At 42.0% G+C, this 19921-nt stretch overlaps 1 protein-coding gene across 1 annotated transcript in view; it reads right to left on the bottom strand.

The window, feature by feature from the left end:
• Positions 1-8813: 8813 nt before the first annotated feature.
• LOC114668876 (inter-alpha-trypsin inhibitor heavy chain H4-like) overlaps positions 8814-19921 on the bottom strand; it is an 84456-nt gene continuing 73348 nt past the window's right edge. Inside the window, 5 exon segments of the mRNA XM_028824869.2 lie at positions 8814-9441; positions 13192-13288; positions 13414-13562; positions 14251-14428; positions 18359-18463. Coding sequence (XP_028680702.2) covers positions 9309-9441; positions 13192-13288; positions 13414-13562; positions 14251-14428; positions 18359-18463 — 662 coding nt within the window. The 3' untranslated portion in view covers positions 8814-9308.

Genomic DNA, 19921 nt, shown 5'->3' with positions numbered 1-19921 from the left:
AATTATTTTAACCTTCAACCCCACCACATAAAGAGACTACTCGTGACGGGACTCGAACTCGTAGACCCCGGGCAGTGGTCGGGTAATAGCGGGGGTCTACCGGCTGAGCTACCGCAGCGGACACAACACCCTGCCGGCCTGTCGTGCTTTATACCAGCGACTGTTCAGTGGACCCCCTAAATAAAGGAGTTCCTTATTACGACTGGACGGGTCGGCATTGGAGCGGGCGGTTGAATTGGCCCGTTTACCGGGTGAGCTAATCCTCTGCTGTGAAGTGCAAGATTATTGTAAGATGGAGGACACTGCATGTAAACTGGTAATTAAATAACTTGACGTAAATCCTATAACGCGGGTATGGGGTCTCGAACCCGGGGCTTCTCTCCAGAAAGGGGCGCTTATCCTCCTGAGCTACTCGCCGACCCTCTCGTAACCTTAACGGCTCTCAAGTGATGTGCGACACCGGGCGACTCAACGGGGACTCGGCAGGCGACGCGGGGACGAAATCCGCTCAAGTAAAGCGAACAGCGACAGCAGGCCGAGGTGAACGTTTGTCAAATCCTAGCGCTTTGCTTTCTAAAGGGGTCTGTAAAAGTCGCCTCGGATAAAGGGGTCCGTCAAATAAGAACTAATAACACAGCCGTTGTGGTGTTGTGCGTACAGAATCCCACTTTGATATTCCATCCCTGTGGCTGTGTGAGCGCAAATCCCCCCACTAATACGGTGGGACCCCCAGAGAGAGAATTCAACTGCTTGTGCTGCACACGAAAGGAAGAAAAAGAGCGCATTGGGTGAAGGAGTTGAGTAAACATTCATAATCAGCGACTGAGGATGAAGTGAAGAAGAGCGAGCTGACTGAGGAGTAGCAGGCCGGGCCTTCTGTTTAATGAATCGTTCATCTTTGTGTTTCTTATATTTATGTTTATTTAGTGTTGATGTGGATGTTGTTTTGTACCCCATGTTGGATATTTCCTGTTGTTTATTCTGTAAAGCACTTTGAGCATGGGAACGGCGCTATATAAATAAAATGTATTCTTATTATTATTACATTTGTGTAATTGTTAGCATTTGCTTACTTTTAAAAATACAGAATAGCATGTTATCTTTATTATTATTAAAAGTAATTCTAATTATTAAAAGCAAGCTATTGGTGTCTGTTCTTTCTTCCAAAAGCAGCCTTTCTCTTGCTGAGGCTAAGAGGTGAGAACTCCATTGCAGGTCCAGCTCATTGTGGGGGTCCTTCTGTCAAAGCCTTAACCCCTACGCCACCGGACCGGAGCTAAACCCGCGTAAAGACTCCCGAATTCGGATCTCCTTTTAGGTGACGCACTTCACGCGGACCCCCAGGACCCTCTTCTTTTAACAGGCCAGTTCAGGGTTCTGACAAAAGTGTTGTCGCTCCTTGTGACGTGTTATTGTTGATTTATTATGAGATATTGGAGGGCTGATTAATGACGAGGGTGAGTGTATCACGAGCTGTAAAGCGGGTCCTACATCCTAATGGGGTCCTGTCACAGATTTTTACTTTTAGTACCCCATCCTAGCCTGTGGTGGTCCTGTTCCCTATGCTTGCTGGGATCGTCTCGAGCTCCTCTGGCCAGGATAAAGCAGGTGTAGACGATGGATGGATGGTCCCATTTCGTCTCTTAGGTCCCCACCTTCTTTCTCGGTCTTTTATCGCAGTACTTTGAACTGGCAGTTTGGTTGGCGACACCAGCAAGTCCGGCAACCAAGAAGACTTTGTTTTAGCTACCCATTGGCAGCAGTAAGATCACCGCACACATAAACCCTTATTTTAAATTTCTTTTTGATATCTCCTGATGTTGACTCTACTTCATCTCTCCATTCTGAAACTATAAAGTGTGTTTTTTCAGGGACGTCTTACTCACTACTTGAACTTTGTTAATAACAATAACAGCAGAAATAAAGATAACAGTTTTTCCACACTACAGTTCAACTACCTGTGACTGGTACGGCAAGTCAATGAGAGAGACGGACAGCGGGCTTGGACGACAGGCGCAACTTCAAAAGGAAAGAAAAAAAGGAATTGATGTGCTGCCATGTTGTATATCTACCACAAGAGGGCGACAAGATGACAATTTTGCCCTTTGCCGTTTCTCGTCATCATTTACCAGTAACTGTCGTTTCTTTTAGTTTGTCTTTTTTATTTCATATAGCGCCTTTCATAGATGACAGTGTTATATACCACTTCACGATGGGTCCGAGTACTTTTTGGTATTTGAAATTTCGTTTCAGAAAATATCATTTAAAAAAGAAAAAGAGACACTTATTTGATTTTCAACTTAAAAGGGAAAAACGCAAAACAATGACTTTTATCCTTTTGTTCTTTCGCACATCAGAAAAGAAAAATGCAAGAAACGAGGAAACGCCCTTCATTTATTTCGCAGTAACAACAATAACGTTCATAAAAGAACTGCGGCATCAACTTTGCAAAGCTCGTATTTTTCCCTGAAAGCTGCGACTCAGTTTTTCTGCAGTCATGTCCTCGGCCCGGAGTGTCACTCTGTTAAAGGTCCGAATGGCCATCTTCTGCTGCTGCCACTGCAACTTCAAGGCCGTCGGTCGCTGTGTTGTGAGGAGGAGTGAAAATCGCGCAGAAGAAGAAGAACTACTTCCGGTTTCAGACAACGAAAAGGCGTCTGTTGTGTTGTTATTGAGCTATGACACTGTCATGATTTGAATCACAAATAAATCCAGAAACGTGCAATTTTAAGCTTATGACTATTTTTAATTCTATGGTAACAAATACTGTATCTTATTTTCCCTCATTTTATTCTTTAATCAAAAATCTAAATCTGAAAATTCCTTTCATTTTCGTTTTTTCTTCTGAAACCCACATGTTAGCTATTAGCGAGTTAGAGACAGGGGATGAATAGGAGGGCAGAATAACAGGCTGTGGTGGGCACGACCAGGAGATCAGGACCCATCGTGCTTTTTATGAAAGATGGCCAGCGATCTTGTATGGCCGCAGACAGTCAGGGTGGTGCCATTCTTACAGCCGTGTTCCCCGTCACTGGACTGGATTGTGCACAGGATTTGGTACTGAAAACCAAAGAGAGGAGTCTGAGCCAGGAAGATTAAGATCCAATAAACTGGAATGCAAATATTGTAGAACACTGTAAAAATATGTGGCCTATCATTTTTTTAAGTAAAGCGATTTTATTTACTTTTAGATATAAATGGAGCCAGGCCTGGAGGTGGGGCTCGATGGCGAGCGCCTGGTGGCCGGGCTTGCACCCATGGGGCTCAGCCGGGCACAGCCCGAAGAGGCAACGTGGGTCCCCCTTCCCATGGGCTCACCACCTATGGGAGGGGCCAAGGAGGTCGGGTGCAGTGTGAGTTGGGTGGTGGCCGAAGGCGGGGACCTTGGCGGGCCGATCCTCGGCTACAGAAGCTGGCTCTTGGGACGTGGAATGTCACCTCTCTGAAGGGGAAGGAGCCTGAGCTTGTGCGTGAGGTTGAGAGGTTCTGGCTAGATATAGTCGGACTCACCTCGACGCACAGCTTGGACTCTGGAACCAATCTCCTTGAGAGGGGCTGGGATCTGTACCACTCTGGAGTTGCCCCCGGTGAGAGGCGCCGAGCGGGTGTGGGTATACTTATTGCCCCCCGACTTGGAGCCTGTACATTGGGGTTTACCCCAGTGGACGACAGGGTAGCCTCCCTCCGTCTTCGGGTGGGGGGACGGGTCCTAACTGTTGTTTGTGCGTATGCACCGAACAGCAGTTCGGAGTACCCACCCTTTTTGGAGTCCCTGGAGGGGGTGCTAGAGGGCATACCATCTGGGGACTCCCTCGTACTGCTGGGAGACTTCAGTGCTCACGTGGGCAATGACAGTGAGACCTGGAAGGGCGTGATTGGGAGGAATGGCCCCCCCAGATCTGAACCCGAGGTGGTCGGTGCCTGTCGTGGCGGCAATCCCCGAACCCGTTGGTGGACACCGGTGGTGAGGGATGCCGTCAAGCTGAAGAAGGAGTCCTACCGGTCCCTTTTGTCCTGTGGGACCCTGGAGGCAGCTGATAGGTACCGGCAGGCCAAGCGGAATGCAGCTTTGGTGGTTGCGAAGGCAAAAACTTGGGCTTGGGAGGAGTTTGGGGAGGCCATGGAGAACGACTTTCTGACAGCTTCGAGGAGATTCTGGTCCACCGTCCGGCGTCCCAGGAAGGGGAAGCAGTGCAGTGTCAACACTGTATATGGTGGGGATGGTTCGCTGCTGACCTCGACTCGGGACGTTGTGGGTCGGTGGGGGGAATACTTCGAAGACCTCCTCAATCCCACTAACATGCCTTCCAATGAGGAAGCAGAGCCTGGGGACTCAGAGGTGGGCTCCCCCATCTCTGGGACTGAGGTCACCGAGGTGGTCAAAAAACTCCTTGGTGGCAGGGCCCCAGGGGTGGATGAGATACGCCCGGAGTTCCTCAAGGCTCTGGATGTTGTAGGGCTGTCTTGGTTGACACGTCTCTGCAACATCGCATGAACATCAGGGACAGTGCCTCTGGATTGGCAGACTGGGGTGGTGGTCCCCCTCTTTAAGAAGGGGGATCGGAGGGTGTGTTCCAATTACAGAGGGATCACGCTCCTCAGCCTCCCTGGAAAAGTCTATTCGGGGGTTCTGGAGAGGAGGGTCCGTCGGATAGTCGAACCTCGGATTCAGGAGGAACAGTGTGGTTTTCGTCCTGGTCGCGGAACAGTGGACCAGCTCTTCACCCTTAGCAGGGTCTTGGAGGGTGCATGGGAGTTCGCCCAACCAGTCTACATGTGTTTTGTGGACTTGGAAAAGGCATTCGACCGTGTCCCTCGGGGAATCCTGTGGGGGGTACTCAGAGAGTATGGGGTACCGGACTATCTACTCGCCTGATCTTTGTTCCATGCGACTTTTTCTCGTTCCCGCATATGAAAAATAACTCAAAGGAAAGCGTTTTTGTACTGTGGAGGAAATGAAAGATAAATCACCGCAGGTATTGGACAAAATTCCTCTTCAGCGATTCCAAAAATGTTTCCACCAGTGGGAAAACCATTGGGGCAAATGCATTCATTCACGCGTAGCATACTTTGAAGGAGACTAAAGTTTTAGTAAGTTAAAATGATTAAAACAATGTTTCTTTTTCCCAATTCCGATTATTTTTGGGTACCCCTTTGTATACTTGGCACTCACATAGTTGTTTCTTTCTTGTAAATATAAAGCTCAACTTCATTCTATGACATTATACAGACATATTATTAGAAAATGTTAGATGTTGCAAGAACAGAGCCACAAAGTGAAACAATAGGTACAAGAACAGTCCTTTAAACGGTTCATTTCTCCATATTTTTGAGCATAATTTTAATCTTAATCTCTATACGTATAATGCAAAGTTTACCCACTCAACAACAAAAACATTACTTCCCATCTAGCTAAAAAGCTGACATTTGGTAGGATGGCACATCCAAGTCAGTAGATATCCACAAAGAAAGGATATATATTAATATTATGGAGTGACCCCCCCACAAAACAGCAAAAAAATGAAATACCCAAAGATCTCAAAAATGCCTTAAAGGATTTCACAGACGGTAATAAAACTTTAGTGGGGGGCTATTTCTGCAGACCGCATTCTTTTTTGGTTCATCAGAAGTCACACAGAGAAATGGTGCAGGCAGTTCAATCAAAGATAAACGCTGCCAGCGGAAACAGCGCCATACAATTACACAAAGAAATGGGGCTGGCGCAGAATGAAAAGGGGCAGCTGCCCTACACAGGATGGAGAGGTGAGGTGTCGAGCTGCACAGAAAATCAGATGTGAAGTGAATGAAGGAAAGCGAGGCGCAAACTCAAAGAAGACATGGTTAGTTAATGGCCTCCCTGGGTTTACACAGTGCTGCCTGTTCTGTCGCCTTCTTCTTATGCCTTGCAATGTGGGATGAAAGGCACAAACAATTTCAAGGCAGATTGAACTGCTGAGCGCTCTTTAATTCATTGGAAATAACACACTGCGGTGGGCTGGTGTCCTGCCCGTGACCCTGTAGTTAAGATATAGCGGGTTGGATACTGGATGGATGGATGGATAAATAACACACAGGACAATGATGAAGGTTTGGAGTTGGTTGCTGTTCTAGTTACACTGGGAATTATACCTTGGACATTAGTGCCAACTTGTCGTGCATATGACTGGGCAAATTTCCAAAATAAAATGTATTTAGTTAGTGATTCCACATTGAGCAAACATTTCTTAATGTTTTGAAGCCTAAGGCAAATCTCTCCAATCATGTGTAGACGAATAATTTTTAGGGTAACATAGCATTCATCTTAAAGAAAGAGCATAAAGGGTTAATAAATGTCAGAAACCTGTTCAGGCACACCAGGAAACCAGATAAAGGTCAAGTGAACAACAAAATGTACACTGAAATATAAGAATTGGTTTAGGAAAAAAATTCACATGGTCAAATAAAGAATGTACCAGAAGAAAGGTTGATGTAATATACAAAATGTACTGAAGGATGACGAAGAAATCAGCAGATGTACTAAACGAGAATGGACAATTGTTATATGCACAAAAATTCCAAGGATGGTGGCGCAACTCAAAAGGTTTAAGAAGAACCAGAATATAATATATTAGACTTTTTTTTATATAAATTATTTGGGTGTAAACCAATGAACCAATCAGAGTAAATTGTATGCATTGATTGACGCTGTATGTAAATTCAGTAGTTAATAAAATGAACCTCTATTCTTTGTTTCTCTCATCATTCTAGCCAGGCTGTAACAGACTGTGCTCCCTCTAAGGCATGTTGCCAAGGAGTAATTAAAAGATCGAATGAACAGCCCTTCTCCTGCCTGATAACTGATTTGTCCTGTTAGGGGATGTTTCTTTGTTTAATAAGACTATGGGGCTGTGCCCCCTGCTCGTTTCGCTCACCAACCCCCCATCCCCACTCTTTCCGGCCAGCGCTACTTACCAGCCACTTCGCGTCTCTTTCATTCGCGTTGTGAAGAGGGGGGCTGAACACACCTCAAAGAGACACGGTCGCTCCTCCGAAACCCCCTCTTAAACGGTGAAGCAACGGGAAACAAATACAAGCTGCTGGCTTGCTGCTGCCATGATCTGCACGCGCTACTCTTTCTTCTTTGCTTAGTCGCTGACATGTCATCTAGAAAGTATTTATAAGAGCTGAGAACATAGGACATGTGTCTGATAAAAGCCTTTACACGACTGAGAGTTTAGATGTCTGTGATCTTGCTTAAAAATGGTTGTACTGTATGTAGTGCATGACTTGAAAGAATCTCATGTCAAAAGTCCCTGCGAGACTGTCTGGGGACAACAACAATCTCATCTTTTAATTCCCGCAGATACGCCTCCTCATTGGGAAGAAACACTACTTTTCCCTGATGGCAACACGAATTAGACGATCTACAAGTCTCCGACTTAAAGTTTAAATCCGAACAATATATTCGTTCTCTTTTCACTGTTCCATTATTTCACCGAATAATAATTTCCATTTGTTTGCGCTAATGCGAGACTTTCGAATTTTCGTACTTCCATTATCTCTAACCTGCTCTGCATGTGTATCGCGCCAACGTTTTTGAATTCTTTACGACGTTCTACTTTGTCATCTTCTCTTTTGTGGTTTATTGTCTTGGCACAATGTCTCGTGTCACGGGACATGAAAGTGTCTTCGAGAAAATCACGTATCGTTTCCAAGATTTTTTTTTATAATAGAGAGATGTTACATTTCTACCACACAAGACATTCTGAAAACAAACCAGACAATTCCAAATTTGCATCATTTGCTGAATTTTATAAAAACAAAGTAACGTTTATTGTTTGAATGATGCCAATTAAATGCTGCATCCAGTTGTGATTCATTTCTGCAGTTACCAGCAGTCCAATTCAGTGACTAATTTGGTATCAAAACACAGACATAAGCAACAGCAAAGTGTGATCACTTATGTGAGGGGGCTTGAAAACAATAGAGCTAAGGCTGTGTGATGGGAATTCAGAAATAATAAATTGACAGGTTTGATTTAAGACAAACACTACAAATTATCGAAAACACACCATTCTCATCCTAAAGCATGGTGGTGGCAACATCACACGGTTAGGATGCTTCTCTGCAGTAGGCCCTGAAAGACCTGTCGTGGTAAAACAAGGCAGCAAAATATGAGGAAATCCTGAGCCAGTCTGCAAAAAAAAAAGAACCTTGGGAGAATATTTATATTCCAGCAAGCGGACAGCTTCAAGCATAAAGCCAAAACTACACATGAATGGCTTCAAAATCACAATGTAAATGTCCTGGAGTCCAGAGCTCAATTGAACTTGTTGGATGGACTTGACAAAGGCTGCTCACTCAGGATCACCATACAGCCTGATTGAGCTTGAGCAGCTTTGGCAAAGAAGAATGAGGAAAAAATATCAGAGCTAACAGAGAGAGACCTGAACACTCAGACAGACTCAAGGCCATCCATCATGGCTGTCAGCAGGGCAGCTACTAAACACCGACTTCAAGGGGGTGAGTAACTTACTTTAATGATCTTGTCCTTATATTTGTAATTCCTTTTGACTACATTGCAGAGATCTCCTTTCATTTTGAAATTAAAGGATCTTGTTCTGTTGATCAATGCCCAAAGAAGCCAAATTAAACCCCATCACAATTTAATGCTGCGTAACAATAAAATGTGAAAATTTCTAGAAGGGGTTAAAACGTTTTTATAGGCCCTGCATGTTTGACCTCCTTGGCTTCAATTTCAGCTCACATGTTTGCTCATGAACCCCACAGGACACAAGCTGTAAACTAATAGAAATGAAAATAAAAAATTGGGATTTATCACAGTGATTTTTTTTTATTAATGAACAGTGAACAAAAATGACCAATGTGACCCTCCAAGCACATTGCACAAGTGTTTCTTAAATGTCAGACACTTGCGTACAAAATGATTTTAGCAAGAGAACCAGTTTGCTGTCAGAAGTTTTGAAAACATTCATAACATCCACATGCACATGATTAACGTATTCCGCTTATTATGCAGTTATTTAAAGTCGAAAATACTACTTGGTTGCATCTTTTTATCGATTTTATGCAACGTTTAGGGACAAATACATGCACATTTTAATTTAACCCCACTGAGTACATTACATAGCACTTTTAATTTCTCATTTAACGGATATGTCACTGAATGCAATGTGGCAGCCATTTTATTGTATATCAAACAAAACATTCTCTATATTTAAGAAGCATACTTCTTATATCAGTAGGTGTTGAGCAAAAATGAACAGAAGAAGAGATTTTATTTATCGTTCCTCAGCTAAAGAGAGTGCTCAGGATCCTTCAAACAGGTCTGTCATTATGTATCTGGAGAGTGGGCCATCAATTAAACCATCACCATTAGAATCGACCACAAAGCATCTGACCTTTATTTTTGAGGAGTTGCCATAATCAGTTTCCAGTTTACTGCAAAAAATAAATAAATCAATGGTTACCACTCAAGGCTGACAATGCAATCATTGTTCTTTCACTCATTTATTTTTATATTTTCTTATTTAGTTGACATTTTTAGACACATTAAATTCCTCAGGTGGAGCACAGGCAGGTTTAGTGACTTGCTCATGGTCACACCATGTCAATAATGGGGTTTGAACCCACAACCTCAGGGTATAAAGGCCAAAGCCTTAACTACATCTGGGACAGCTCTGAGCTAGTGATGGTAATCCAGGCTGCAGCAGACACAAGAGTCGGCTTTGGATGGGACACAAACACAGTTACACCCAGAAACACACGGAGAATGTGGAATCATCAATCAGATCCTAAATCTGTAGAAAGTGGCTGGAAATCCACAGTGAAAACATGGCAGTTATATACAAAAGTCATCCCAGTTTAGAAGTGAAGATGTCACCCTGCCACTCTAAGGTCCGGTTTATACTTCACGCTCTTAATGTGTACTTGCACGTATCATGGCTGTCATGCGTTCCCATTGCTCATTTGACGCATCCTCTGAGCGCATCCTCAGAAAGACGCGTGAGTGAGCTGCAGTACCAGCAAAAAGTCAGGGGGCGCAGTGTGATAAAGTCATAACTTGACGTCCGAGTCTTTGTTTACTATCTACAGTACATGTGACAGAAAGCTGCTATGGGATCCTACAGGATTAGGGTTGCCAGACGTCCCTTATATACGGGACATGTCCCATATTTGATAATTTTGTCCCCTGTCCCGTACTGACCTTTCAGGGACACCCAAATGTCCTGTATTTAGTTCATTTTCAAATTTCATAATAAAAATATATTTTTACTACCTTCTTACTTAGTACTTAGTTGTAAGTTTATAAGTAACTAGTCATGTGCGCACAACTACGTTGCGCGTGTTAAAGTTGTCTGTGAAGGGCTCCCTGTTTAAACACGGCTGCCAGTCGTGAACTGGGCCCTTCGTCGCACAGCATTACGATTTTTTATAAGGGAAGCAAAATTACAAAACAAAACCCTTGGACATTGATTCGATAGGAACGGCCTACTCGGAATCAATGTCCAAATAGTAATTATGTGGTGGTGGTGGAGGAGCATTTCTGCTTCTCTCCGTTCACAGTCCGTCTCGTTTTCATGACGCTGTCGTTTCCTCTCACGATCTCTTCTCAACCTTTCTCCAATCTCGCAGGTTGCTTTGTGGCAATCCAAAGAGAAAGGAAGAACCAATGCTTCTTTCTTGAACTCCAAACGCCGACTGATGGAAAATCACAGAAGTGTGTCCAACTTACAGTATATACTGTGACTGCCGACTCCAAGAAGCGGGTGAACATTCGATTTGGACGAAGTGCTGCCAACGACGGTCGATAGAAACAGAAAAAACCACAGTCTCGACAACGAAGCAGGTGTCGACACCAGATCTAAACACAAAGAGTGGTATCGACAGTGCTTGTAAAGAAAAGTAACAACCAAGGCAGTGTCAGGGGAACATGAATTCGCGGACATACAAAGATCAAGATCCAAATGAAGATTATATATAAAGATTAGTTAATTTAAAGCACAACAATTTGTTTAGTTTGAATGTCTGTGTTTTGAGGTGTGACTGGAGTACTGCAGTCTTCAGTAGTATAAGCCTGGAGGAGATTCTTAATGCAATGCCTATGTTTTAGCTGTCTCTCTACTGCCATCTAGTGCTTCTTCTTTTAATTCATTCGCGGACAAACAAAGATCAAGATCCAAATGAAGATTATATATAGAGATATTATACTTTCTTTTCTGAGATCTCCTGATGAAAATAACCCAAATCTAAAGAGGAAACGAGTGCTTGCTGCCTGTTTGTAACTTGTTCAGTTGTTATGGTTGGCTGAGGACAGCGACACTCTTAACGTTTTGCTCTCCAGCCGCACTGCTGTGCAGATCTGTATCAGCAAGTCTCTACTTTTATATAATACTAGACAAAGAGCTCGTTTCGACAACGTAAGATGAAATGGGCACGAGTTTGTGTCAGCAGTGTATGAAGAACAAAATGATAAGTAATGAAGAAGTTGTTTTGTAATGATTGTAGTCCACTTTACTCATTACTGTACAGGCTTGTACTGTTAGTTGATGAATTTTCCAGGTCTATAGTATAATATTGAATGATGAATGTTCCAGTACAATATGGAATAGTAATAAGCATAAGCACCACAAACCTGATATAGTTGTATTGAATGAATGCGTAATTAGGCCTCGAGCTGTAGTCGAAATCGCCTTTCAGGCCTCTAGAGCTTTAATCGAAGTCGCCTTTCTCTTTGAATTTTTGCGGCCATAAATCCACTGCGATGTGAGGGTTGGATGTCGGTCTCGTAACGTTTTTCGGGCAGCTGCGCAGAAGGCGACTGCGCATTCGGCTTCAGACGGACGTGAGTGAGTGAGTGAGGAGGCAGGCGAATTATTTATATAATATTTTGGTCTGGGTGTGTAGGAGGCATGTATAAATTTATATATATAGTAATATAGAGAAAGATTTTAAGCACGTCCTGTATTTCTAATTTTCTAATCTGGCAACCCTATACAGGATTGATGTGTGTGCTTCGATGTTTGATGAATGGTTCGATGTGGTGAAGCAAAATGCCGACATACAAATGCATTCGTGGTGCTTTTATATTCAAGCGTTACATAATTCCCCATCGTAATAACACAATACCATCTTCTGTGCCGTATTTTTATTTTTTGCACCTTCACAGCAGCATCAGAATATACAGCGGCGTATTTGAACCACAGACAAAAAAAAGTTAGGGACGCAGTGAAAAGGTGTATTTTGTAATTAAAGTGGAAATTTTGGCTTAAATCTCCAAGTGTCCAGTTTAATCTCATAGTTTATTTTATTATTAAAGTAGACCGTCGTAAACGTCATCTTAGAACTGACCCAATTGTTAATCACTATGTGCTTCTGGGGCTTCCTCTTGACCTGACAGCAGTGGCAAGCAGCAATCTCCACACAGAACACATTACATTTCTGATATTCCAGCTCTCTGCACATTTAGAATCCTTCGATTTATACTTGATATCACTTTCATTATGAAATGCATTAAAGTATGTATGTTACATTTTTCAGATAAATCATTACCTTCATTTAAATAATGAATATTGTTAATAATTACATATATCGGAGATGCACAGCAGCAGAGCGGTAGCACTGCCGTCTCGCAGGGAGTCGTGTCCCTTGTGTTCTCTGCCTGGAGTTTGCATGTGTTCCTGGTGGGTTTCCACAGTGGTGTCCTTCCAAAGATATGCAGATTTAGGGATTTGGTGACGCTAAAGTGACGCGAGTGTATGTGTGTGCTTGTGTTCACCTTGTGATGAACTGATGCCCCGTCCAGGGATTTTGTTTCTGTCTCTACCCTGATGCTTGCTGGAATGGGTGCATCCCTGGATTGATGGCTGTAATCATTAAACATCCTTTTCATAGATATTATGGCAAGGTGTCCTCGGAATTTAATGGATGTTTCAGGCAATTCACAACACAGCAAAGCCGAATATTTTCTCACCATGGTGATATCTTGCCCTGCCACCTGGTGGAATCTTCCAGATTTACACAAAGTACACGCGCAAATATAAACAGTACAACGCTTGCGTAGCAGTAGCGTCCACTGGAGCACGCGTCACGTGAATTATAAACCCGGCCTAAGAGTACAATGCCACCCTGTACAAGAGTACAGCCAGTACAGCCAACAGTTCTTCTGTCCAAAGCGTATTTTATTTTTACCTGATCACGTCCAGATCATGTCCTTGAAGTTCAATGCGTGAGGGGTTGTTTAGTGAGACCATTTTCTCTTCATATGATACTCCTTTGGCAAACTGACCTGTTAACACAAGACCAGTGTTTAATGAGCGGATGTGTTCAACAAATAACTCGGACTTTCTGTTTTCAAAGAGACTTTCATGGTTTACATGACATCAGAAGCAGCAGCCTACGTGTGCGACATACCCAACAGTCCTGATGAGCTGCTTGAGAAGTTGCCAAGCTGAACGTTGAGCCACAGAAACGGTCCAGGAGATTTGAGTAACATAATTTTAATGACTTTATTGTCGAAAATAATCTTCATCACATTTTTTTTCACCAATGACAAAGAAATTCTAAAAAAAATAAATAAATAAATTGTTTTTGAGAAGCGACATTTGTAGTGGTCTACAATTACCTGGTGCCCTGTTCTGGGGGGTCCCTGCCTCGTACCTGATTCTAAGTTAGACTGAGCGTGTTTAAGAGTGTTATATTGTAGTATTTGCTATAAAATGGTGCTTTTCAAAATAAAGGCTAAACGATGATGTGTTCATACGATGACAAGAGAAAAGTCGCAGTGGTGATCGTCGGCCTTAACTTAACTTAACTCAGCTCAATTCATTTCATTTCAATTTATTCTTATACACCACACTTCTGTTATTAAGGTCAGACTAACACACACATTTATGAATAGAGCATAATTAAAATAAAACACAAAAGGGTAAAGGAGCAATGATATTAGTGTAATCAACTTCTCTCTTTTGTAAATGTAGAATCTAGTTTCGTTTTCAGTAAATGTTTTAAATAATCAATAACATATATTGGACATTAATACAGAAGAAGAAAACTGGTTTAAAAACTCTATTAAAGTGTTACAGTACTAGTATATCAGAATAGAGGGACATAAACATAATAAAAATGTAAAAAATGTGATAGTTGTGTAACAATCCTGTGAATTCAGCTCACTAGACAGGCAGTGACATCATAAGTGCTGTCTGAGGGGAGACGCGCTACAGCATCTCAAAGAGTGAACACGTTACTTACTTATCTGCTGAATGCTGTACGCTCTTCCATGACCAGTTCTGATCAGATGAATCTTCTACAGTGTGTAAAGTAATGTTTTCTAACCCCACAGTGACTTTGTACTGATCCTTGTACTTAATGGAAAATGCCTGGAACATAATTTTCCCTGCATCATCCGTCTTGCCATTAATTGTAATACCTGCATTAACGAGGAGAGGATTAAAAAAGTTCACATTTGTAACAATCATCATCAAGAAGAAGAACCAACAAAACTGCAGGAACTTTCCATGTGAATATTGTTGATTTATTGAGTGCGTAAGATGAGGAGCAGTGAGTAGCCATGGAAATTAACATTCCAATAAATTGGAGCTTTTTCAACTTTTCCTACACAGGATGAGACTCACCAGAGAGCAGCACAATTCCGGAAGTCGTAAGCAGGAAGAGTTTCATTAAAAAGTCACAAAGAAACGTCATATAACGCTTAAAAGACTACGAATTCATGTACATCGAAATAGTCCTAAATGTCGTTAAATTGTTTATAACCATTTACAGATGATTGAATAAATGGCTGATACTATTTTTTTTACAATTCAGAAAGACATCATTCATGAAAGCCTAGCTGACTAGTGAGAAATTTCCTTAAACTGACAAATTTCGTCTGTATATTTATCATAATCAAATTGTGTTTTTAATTGTGGACTCTGTAAAGCTGGCAATTTCATGTTTCTGCCTGCTTTGTAACACTGAAAGGATTCTTGCAGACGTTTTATACTTTGTGTTTACAGATCTTTTATTTAGTAATTAATTGCAGATCTTTTTGCAGTACCTAATAAAACTATAAAACACAGGGCCCTTTTTTCAAAGTATTGCTTCCTGAAAATATTTTGCTTGTTATGATAAACAGCTTCAGAATCAAAAATATAATTTTAGATTGAGTGTATCACATAGAAAATTAGGGAAACATAAAATGAATTTTTTTTTAATTTGGTGTGTTTAATTTCTCAGTGATATTAACACATTACATTACTTCAGTTGAGCTAAAATTTTTGGTGCCACATTTCTGAATCCAACAATAGTCAGATAACACTGATGGATTCAGCTTGCCCTGATTCTGAATGTTCTTTCAGAATATTCGTCACAGACTGTACCAAGATTAGCAGGGAAGAAGTCCAAGTTTGAGCTGCCTTAACTTCTGCAATCTGTTGCAATTCATGGTTTTGTATGTTCGAAACTTGCTTTTAACCAGCTGGACGTAGTTTGGTGCTCCACGTGTGTTCCTCTCAATCTCTGCAGATCTTTGAACTGCTTGCTGTGGATGACGTTTCTGATTTGCAGACTAACAAAAGTGCCTTCCTTACTCTTGCCATTAGTTTTTCATAGAAACATTTGTCTCAAAAATCAAAATTCTTCACCTGCCTTGTCCATTACCTTCACAATTTTTTTTTTTTCACTTCACGTTTTGTGTGAAGAGGAGGCAAATATGTCTTTGTTGGGCTTGGCAGGGCACCACACTCTTCTGCCCTGCTTGCTCCTTTTAACGTAATGAGACTCCATAGCACGGCTGTCTCACTCTGAAGTAAAACAACACTACTTGGTGTATCTGAGCTGCATTCCTAGTTACAGTGCCACTAGATCTCCACTAGTGATCAGTAAACCCCACTGAATTAGCTTTGCCTCGAGTTTGATGAAATCACGAAAATGTTTGGAAACTTTTCCAAACTCAGCAAAATGCATTGAAGTAAACGGGGTGGGAAAAACTGCACTTTTCTTGAGCAGATTATAAAGGTGTAGTAGTTTTGTAAGTGTACCTGACAATTGGGAAATGTCTACCAACGATGCTGGACCAAATGTGGGCAAAAACGTGATGAGCTGTGAGGCAGAAGTGCTAATCATAGTGAATCTCCAGTACAATATTCAGCAAATAAGGTCACCAGTGAACATACAGTAGTAGTGTAGTGTCTGCACCGAGTGCCACAATGGCTGGATACAGTGTTCTCTCTACATGGCTCTTTGAGGTGGCTCGCTATCCTTAAAAGGACTGCTTGCCTTTTTGCCACACTACTTGGGAAATGCACGTGCGACTGTGCAGAGTTGCCATTTTTATAGGTCCTCCTGCTATTGCTGATGTAAGGCCAGCTCGTTCTTTTTGTGATTCAACCCTGGCTGATATAATTTGTCCAGCACCGTTGCATAGCCACCCCTTCAAAGTTGCAGTCCCCAGTGACCACTTGCAACAGTTCACATATTGTCAAAACAAAGGGGTGGTCTTCTCTTCTGCTTTGGTCATGCAGCCTATGACAAGGGCACATCAACAAGGATCAGGAGCACTGCGTTGTCAGATGGCGCAGCAGGGATGTTGCTTGTTGCACTGGCAGGAGGCACAACTGTGATGTCAAGAGCTGTACTGTCATGCAATGCAACAGTGGTGTTGAATACTGGTCAGCTGTAGGCAAGCAGGCAAACCTCCTTGTGTGGAGATGCAGATGTACCAGTCTCTTTACTGTTTTTCTTACTGAACTGGCACTACAAACCGCATTCCAGGTCTGGATCTCAACTTTGAGACTCTCCCTTCACCGCCACTTCCCAACGCCTCTATGATCTGCCTTGTCCTTTGCCTGTGCATTTTTACCACCACCCCTGCTTCTCACAACTCATTTGGCAACTCAATCTGCCACACTTTTCCCAAGCTCCATTAGCCTGAAGCTCCGCCAGTGTCCACGCATCCGATCTAATGGACCTTAGCAGATCAAGAAGCGGGGAGTGGAACTGCAGAGGTATCAGTCTCTCAGTTTTCTCCATTCTTGTACTGTTGATGCAAACAGCACTCCAGATTATGGATCTGTGCCTCGGGTCTCTCCAGCACATCCTCTGAATTATCAAGAGGTTCATTTTAGGTCTCCAAAGCACTCTGACACCAATGTAGCGTCGTTGTTGAGTGCCACAATGGATAGATTCTTTGCTCTTTACATGGCTATTTTGAGGTGGCTCACTATTCTTAAAAGTACTGCTTGCCTTTTTGCCTCACTAGTTGGACAACACACATGCAACTGTGCAGAGTTGCCATTTTTATAGGTTTTTCTCCGATATATAATGTAATGCCAGCTCGTTCTTTTGGTGATTCTTCGCTGGCTGATGCGACCTGTCCAGCGCCGTTGCAGTATATTCACTGCGATAAACGCTTTGGCAAATTTCACCGATCATCACCAATCATCAGAGACGTTCCAGCTGTAGTTGTTCTGTTGTATATGCATACTTATTATATGAGGGGAAATCACAAAAATTGGTGATTTCAATAAATCAGTTTGTGATAGGAAAATTTAAAGATGGCCAAAATCCATAAGATACACCTAAAGGTGTTCAGAAAGCAAAATCTTGTCCAATGTAATTGAAGATAATGAAACAGAAGTAGCATTGAAATAACTCTATAATCTCATCTCATCTTCCCATCTGCTTTCCTGGTGAGAGTCTAGGTGACTATATAATATTTCTCTAATATTTACAGCCTATTTACTACTAATATTCGGTCCACTATAAAGCTTGAAACAAATGGAAGATAAAAAGTTCAAAAACTCTTGGCCGTGCACCCGGAGTCCAAATGTTACACATTTCTCTATGATGAGGCCTAGAGAGAGTTAAGTGTTTGACAAAACAATAGTTCATATCATAAAATGAAGATTAATTGAAAGTTAAGAGTCCTGGTAGGTCTCAGCAGTTCATACCCATCATAAAATAAAGTGGGCTACTACAGTGGAGAAGCTTTAAGATGTTTAGGGCTTTCCTCTGGAGATATATTAACATAAGTGTACCTTAGCTCGGTCTGCAGGGTCTGCTGTGAATTTGCTTATTGAACTCTCAGTATATAGCATCAAAGGATCGACCCATAGTTGCAAGTAAGTGTTTGAGTTGGGATGTGATAATCAGCTAACGTGAAAAGTGCAGCAAACATACTGCTGTATCAAATATATCAACGGCGCCTGTATGTCAGTGAGACTCGGCATTATCTCCAAGAATTATACAGATGAACCTCACCCCCTTCTGGGCCTAAAGAAACATTAAACCTTGAAAGAGCAATAAACAGAGCTGAGAATGGATTAAGCATAACATTCAAGGAAGAGTAAACAAAGAATACCTGAGTCTGGATCATGAATCAACTGCAAAATGGTGCCAGCAGACACAGAAACATCAAAACACAGTGAATGCATCCTGCTTGGTACTGGAATTATGAATTTGGGATCTGTGGGAAAAAAAATTTCAAAATATATAATGAGTCCTATTTTAATTAGAATTCTCTTCTATGTGTTAGAAAAGTAGTGAGGGTGCAGATGGTTTGATACACAAGTTAACTTGACTACAAATTAAGGTGCTTCAGCCCTGCTGCTGCCACACTCTCTGGCCTTCATCTATCATGATTTTCTTCATATTCAAAAATGTATTTGCTCTTCTCAAAACTTACCCAAGGTGTCTACAAAGTTCAAGAATCTCAATGCAAATGTGATACCTGACTTCTGGGCTTGCACCAAATTCTCTGCGTTGTTATAACAATGCTTGATATGACTTTGAAACTATGAAACATAAACACCTCATAAAGGTGAAAATAAAAGCATGTGACAGAAAACCACCCACGGCAGCAAAAAAAGTCATGAGAAAACAAGAGACTTTAAAGCAAAAATAAATAAAACCTGCAGAACCTAAGTAATGTCTTCCATTTCTACTTTAAGGATGAAAACATAAATAATCTGTTACTTGCATTTGATGTAATCAGTGAAAAAGTAAAGCTACCCTTGGGGTTCCTGCTTAAAATGGAGACACTCCTAGAACAAAACTATAGTGGGCAGCAGTATCATACCGAGGACTCGGACCACCCTTCTCTACCCGGTGAGCTTTTGTTCCAACAGTCCTCCTGATTGTAGATCACCTAAAGTTGTTTCAAATGAGGATTCTGGAATTCCCCATCCACTTCAGTGCCAGCTACAGGAGAGTCCATAAAAAGGGCCAGCCTGTCACAGTCTCATAATCTAAGGATAGCAAGCTACCTAAGGAGGAGGAGGAGGAGGAGGAGGTTGGGAACGTGCTGATTACAACGTGTTGCCACACCCACCACATGATGACCCACCTGGATTAAGATCCGAGGGCAGCCGTGCAAAGGGGTGGCCCCTCAGCACCACACTGAACAGTGAGAGTTTTTTGGGTTTTTTTTAACAGTGGCTGGAGTGCCAGTCCTGCCACCACCAACCCCTATGTTTTCCCTGCAAGTTGGACAACAGGGATAAATTATCAATAGTCTTTTATGGATCCTTTGTGTCCTTTGGATCCTATGGTCCCCTGAATAAGGCAGAATTCCATAGCAACATATTATCTGCCTGTAGCTGCTTTGAAAGTAGTGATACAATGTAGTTAAAGTTAAAATGAAAAAAATGTAAAACTTTCTCAAACAAAGAGGAAAAATTCTAACTCGTATATAAAATTAAAGCATTAAACTTTGAAAATATGAAATTCTCAAAACCCAAAAGAGCCTACGTATACTTCTTATTTATTCATTTTTTTGTTTCTTGCATTGTAATATTGTCAACTGTTCTGAGAAGACATGCAAGTTAAGATTTAATGATATAAGTACACATGACTTGTGATAGACGGCCAGGAGCACTGCCCCGCCGGGATGCCTGCAGGAAGGAGGAACCGGGAGAGTGGCACT

This window comes from Erpetoichthys calabaricus, chromosome 18 (genome assembly GCF_900747795.2).
Source record: "Erpetoichthys calabaricus chromosome 18, fErpCal1.3, whole genome shotgun sequence".
NCBI classification, from domain to species: Eukaryota; Metazoa; Chordata; class Cladistia; order Polypteriformes; family Polypteridae; genus Erpetoichthys; species Erpetoichthys calabaricus.
The sequence above is the reverse complement of the archived record's forward strand: the minus strand, read 5'-3'. Positions and strand labels throughout refer to the sequence as shown.